Raw genomic sequence first — 6,000 nt, forward strand, 5'->3', positions numbered from 1 at the left:
CACTCTTTATCTTAATGGGCACAGTCTCATCTAGATGTTTTTTCCCCCTTCAGGCTTGTATTATGTAAATATAGATCCACTTTATTTTATTAATATAAGAGCTTCCATAATTTAAATTTTGCATAAAATTATGTCAGAAAAGCTATTTGGTTGAGTTTGAAAATCCCCAATTTAATGCGTTTGAAGAAATAAATAAGAAATTATCTACAGCCATAATTTGTTTCTGTGAGCGTATGGAACTGTGAACACGGTATTGTCGATCATACTGAGCTGTGACATGAATGTAACATAACAACTCCAGATATAAGGACAATGTAAGAGTAGAGATTCAGTCTGAGATAGTGTCCTGTGCCTCATTGTCTTTTCAGAAGAACATTTGGTTTGAAACTGATTGAATTAACTGTCACAGAGCTTTTCTGCTCTGCCACGGGCTTGTTGCTGAAAAACCGAGAATGGGATTGGAGTCATCATTTGGCGGACACACACACACACACACACACACAGTCTGTTGGAGCTGTCTTTCTGGCTTGTCCATGCATGAAACTTCAGCTTTTCTCTCAACCACTCAGCCCTCACTCACAGTTTATGGAAGTGGAGACACATTCTCACACACACACACACACACACACACACACACACACACACACACACACACACACACACACACACACACACACACACGGGGTATATTCTTTATAATAGTGCAGTCCAAGCCTAAGGGGGGCAGCCCAGTCCTCCTTCAGTCAGTGTGACATGTTCTCTGCTCCTTCATCCATCACCAACTTGTCCCTCATACTAGAATAGAATTACCATTAACCTGCATGCATCTGTGTCTGTGTGATTTTTATTACCTTCTCATGAAATTACATTTCTACCTCAGTGTAAGTCCCTCTGGCTATGTTAGGACAGGCTATGTAGACACAGCCTGTTGCAGTGATTCATATTTTATAAGTTGATCATACATTTGTTAATGAAATAGAATTACTTACGAGAAGGACCTCAAAATTGTACTCAAGTGCAGTACTTTTTTCAGTCAATTTACTTTCCACCACTGGGATTAACACTAACCTTGTTAGTCCTCACTTACTGATTTGACATCTGCCCTCTGATACAAAACTGAAATATTTGTATAAAATGTGTTCTCCTCAAATGAATACAAAGAGATAAACAAAACGTTAATTGTCAGCCGGTCAGCTGCTAATTAGTCAATAAGCAACTGATTCTGAAGGATTAATAAACGCTTTTAGCCAATCACCTGATGCTCTGCCTGAACCAATGTAAAGCTGCGTTAGTTTTAGCTTTTCTGAGGCTGGACAGTCCCAGTTTGGGAGAAGGCTCAGGCGGCTCAGACCTCCGTAGGCTACATCTTTGTGGGACATGTCCCTCAAAGACAGCAGCCTCTGAATTGGGACACAGCTGCTGAGTTCTATGAATATAAATCTTGAACTGAATGAACAATAGTCCTGCTGTTTTTTGTTTCCGGTGCAATAAGAACAAAAAGAAATGTCTTTAATGCTGCGGTACAGAACATTTCTAACATCAGACTTTTATATTAAACACACACAGTGGCTTGGGGCAAGTCAATTCTCATTCTCTGTAGGAAATTATTGATTGTTTTCTACTATAAACAGGACACAGATTACCATCCATGTTTGTTGTGTGTGTATAAATGTGTGTGTGACTTTACCATGCTTTTTGAAGAGAAAAACAGACATTTGTTGATAATATTTTATTGGGAAATTAGTTTCTCTGTTCCCCTGCACAGAATAAATATGCACAGACACACTCCTAGCATCATTTGTCCTCCCACTTACTCTGTGTGTATGTGTGTGTGTGTGTGTGTGTGTGCATGTTTTCATGTTTGTGTGAATGTCTCTGCATGAACATGTCCCGGTTTTTATAGCATTATTAAACGAAGGGAAGGTAAAGTGCTCTGAAGGTGTTATCTGAAATGTAATAATTCAACCAGCCGTTTGCAGCAGCACCAGAATGCTCCTTTCATTGCAGCATGTAATTAACATTTATGCTGAGCCTGAATAGCATGAGTGACACTCAATAACAGGAAATAGTGTCTGAACTTCTCACTTGAATATTGTGACTAATTGATCATCATTTGCTGCCGTAAACATTTAATGAAGTGCATCTTTTCTTCCTAATAAGAGCGGACATGACGATTTCAAATCAAGAGAAGATTAATGTACAGATACATTTAAATGCTGTGTGGGTGTCTGCGCCTCCTCAGGTGACACAACATTAAACTTTCAAAAGCCTAGATAATCAAACAAATGAGCTTCCTTCTGGAAAATGCTATTTACTGGAGCTCAGGAGTTCTGAGAGGTAAATAACATTGATTTAACAAGGAATTAGTAATTCCTCTTCTTATAATTGGAAAGTCAAGGCTCTGCCTATGTATGGCCGTGGTTTTATTTTTGTACTGCTTCACAGCAGTATGAATGGATTTCACCTTCATCTTTCTTTCATTTCTTGTCTCCAGGTAAACATGCCGGAGCTGGCCTTGCTGCGTTTCGTGGTATTAGATGACGACTACATCGGGGACGATTTCATTGGCCAGTACAGTGTGGCCTTTGAGTGCCTTCAGCCTGGTTATCGCAATGTGCCCCTGCTGGGCATGGCGGGGGACCCCTTACCCCACACCAGCCTGTTTGTCCATGTGGCGATCACCAACCGGCGAGGAGGCGGGAAGGCCCAGCGACGAGGTCTGTCAGTGAGGAGGGTAGGGAGGCGTGGGCGGGAGTACGTCACACTAAGGCACACTGGCATCAAGGTGGTGGACGAGACTTTCAAGCCGGCTAGTGCACCCCTCAAAGAGGCAACGGACCTGCGGGAGGATGCTCAGGTGAGGGGATATGAATTGTGATTATCAAGCCATTGATAAAATATATATTCCTCCCAGCTGCAGGAAGGGAGACTTAATAGACTAACTTTTATAAAAGTTTATCCAAATCATAAAAATAACACTTAATCCCATTGTATCAAGCCATGCACATGGTGTAGATTTTATGTGCTAAGGCAAAGGCTTTAGTTTGACACTGTATTTCAAAATGTTTCAATTTACACTTCAAACATACAAAAGCATTTCTGGTTCTGAGTTCAGTCAGAGTCTGAGCACAGGCACACTTCCAAACACACGTCTATTTATCTGAACAGAACAATAAATGGCATCGTTTTGCTACTTGAAGTACCGTAGTTGCCTCCATAAAGTGAGCCATCAGAAGACCAGCATACACCTGTCCCTTTTAACCTCACGCGCCTCTTCAAATCACCTCCCTGGGGAGGTGTACTGGAATGTACTGGCTACACTGGGTAATCCACAGACCACCGTCTTAACATTCAGGATATTTTTTAAAAGAAAGGAAGATTAAAAGTGTCCAGTGAGGATTTTGGATAATCCAGAGTAACCAGGACATTCTCCTGGAAAGAGAAGTTTAAAGAGTTTTTCAATCATTCATTGCTTTGAGCAGCACAAACACATTTCCATTTATCTTTATCGTGTTGGGGTAGAAGCAGAAATCTCAAAACCTGGGCACGTACAATCAAAACTACCTGCACTGGATTCTCCTGGAGTTGAGTGAGAACACCAAACCGAACACTTTCTCTGTCACTTTGTATTAAATTGGCTTATGTGGCAAACCCCAGCCAGGCAAGAAATGCTAACAGCTGAGTCATAGCAGATCAGGTGTTACTTAGCTTTTGTATTTTTAGGCTTTCTTGATGAAGATGTCTGGTTGTGAGGGTAAATTGGAGTAGCTCACATGATGGTGCTGAAATCAGACACCACCTGAGGTATCTTTGTAGGGCAAAGAAGCCAGAGAGAAAGAGAGTGGAGGAGGAATGCCAGTGACAAAAGAAGAGTGGAGGAGGCGTATCTATAAATACCTGCAAAAATAGAACCTGGTCGCACAGCACCCACCAGCTTATCACTGAATACAAACAATCTAGAGGTGGGCGATGTGAATAGAATCCTCTTTCACTGTGTATCTGTTATTAGAGGTACATATTATGAGATATAAAGTATGTGGACACCCCAGCTCTTTCATGTTTCAACATGACAATTCCCCCGTGCACAAAGCTAGATCCATAAAGAAATGTGTTTGGTGTGGAAGAACTTTTAACTGGTTTGCACAGAATCCTGACCTCAACCCCATCCACCACCTTTAGGGTGGACTGTAATGCCGACGGTGAGCCAGACCAGCTCACCAATGCTCTCTGAATGGGAGCAAATCCCTCACAAAGCCATCCCAGAAGATCAGAGGCTCTTTATTGTATGAATAGTTTGACATTTTGGTGAAACAAGTGTACTGGCTACCATGAGAGTTAGATGAAGAGTCAGGACATGGTTAGCCTAGCTTTGCATAAAGACCAGAAGCAGGGGGAGGCAGATAGCCTGACTTTCTCCAAAGTTAAAATAGTTCCATACGCAAATGGCAATATATTATGTGGTATTAGAGGGAGTTGTTTGCTGTAATAATTTCTTGTCGAACAACAGTTTATCCATCCACCTAGTACATCAGTGTAGTGTTTCCCTTGGTCGCCTGACAATCCCTCTGTGACGACAACTTTCTAGGAAGTCACTGTCTCAGCTGGTGTTCACAAAGAAATAGTTACAGCACGTAACGCCTCATAAGACCACAAATTGTCAAAAGACATTTCTGTTTGTGTATGGATTAAACAAAGATGACAAAGCCTTAACACCATCCACCCACACACAGATGCAAGCAAAGACAAACCTGCTAGCAACAACGTCAGCAAAGACAGGCCTCCCCATCAACCTAAGACCAATGTAACGTGCATCTACAACACCAGCGATGACTCCATCTGACTGGAAAAAGCAGAGTTAGAAGACATTACCACCTTCACCAGCCATGGAAGTGGTGTGAGCAAAGGTATAGGAACAGATGCTGACATTAAAGAAAAATCAAGATGTTCTATGACACTGATGGCACAAATCCTGTAATTCCTAAACTGCCATAAAGGACTCCTGCTCATTCATCTGCGTTTGCATTTCCCACAATAGTTGAATAGCCTCCTCAGTATAAACGGTAGAGCAAAATCCCTATCGTATCATGTATCGCCCAACCCTGAACCAACCACTCTGTTAGACATCCTCCCACACAAACCCACACACACACACACCCACACACACACACACACACACTCACTCAGTCCTACACAGAAACACATTTGCTCATTCATAAACGGCTTTTAATCTGCCTGTTTCAATCTCCTCATTGTCCTTTCCCTCCGACTTAAACTCTCTCTGTCCCTGTCTTTCTGCCATGAGTCCAGCTGTGGGCTCATCTGCCATAGTCAGTTATTATTCATCATGCCTCTATTGCTGCGTGTCTGACACACACACACACACACGTACACACAGACACACTCACACTTCCACACAGGTGGGGCGTGATAATCGCTAGTCCAGTTGGGGCTCTGCCAGGTGGTAAAGTGCATTTAGTTAGGCAGCAGAAGCTTCCATTCTAGTGCTTATATGTGCAAAAAATATATCTTTTACCTTCATAATGAAGTGACCCAAAACGGCATTTCAGCCGATTGACACATGACTCCTATTTTGTTATCCATGTCAGATCTGCTAACCAACGCAGTGTTGCATCCTGACACACCTGGAGCAGTTTAAAAATAATCTAAATGCTATGATTTTTCCGGTCCACATTTATGCCATATTGACTTTTTTTTGCCAAATGCGCTTAAGCTAAGGCTGATTTCACTAGATTAAAAGCAGCAATGACTGCCATATTGATTTAATTCACAAGAGAGACAGCAGATGACAGGCCAAAGGAGGGGTAGTGTGTGTGTGTGTGTGTGTGTGTGTGTGTGCACAGGGTGTCACCCTTTCTGACCTTTCCCAGCTTAGTTTTACAGCCGGAACTGTACATCTGATCTAATACTATTTTCTCTCTCCTCCTCTTCCTCCCCATCCCAATCTCTTCTCTCTCTCTCTCTCTCTCTCTCTCTCTCTTC

The 6,000-nt window shown here is 42.2% G+C and overlaps 1 protein-coding gene across 3 annotated transcripts in view; it reads left to right on the top strand.

The window, feature by feature from the left end:
* plcl1 (phospholipase C like 1) overlaps positions 1-6,000 on the top strand; it is a 96,818-nt gene that overhangs the window by 77,776 nt on the left and 13,042 nt on the right. For all 3 annotated transcript variants that reach the window (XM_046053747.1, XM_046053748.1, XM_046053749.1), the window contains one exon: positions 2,495-2,857. In XM_046053747.1, coding sequence (XP_045909703.1) covers positions 2,495-2,857 — 363 coding nt within the window. The remainder of the gene's footprint in view (positions 1-2,494; positions 2,858-6,000) is intronic.

The sequence above is a fragment of the Micropterus dolomieu genome, linkage group LG07 (assembly GCF_021292245.1).
Source record: "Micropterus dolomieu isolate WLL.071019.BEF.003 ecotype Adirondacks linkage group LG07, ASM2129224v1, whole genome shotgun sequence".
NCBI classification, from domain to species: domain Eukaryota; kingdom Metazoa; phylum Chordata; class Actinopteri; order Centrarchiformes; family Centrarchidae; genus Micropterus; species Micropterus dolomieu.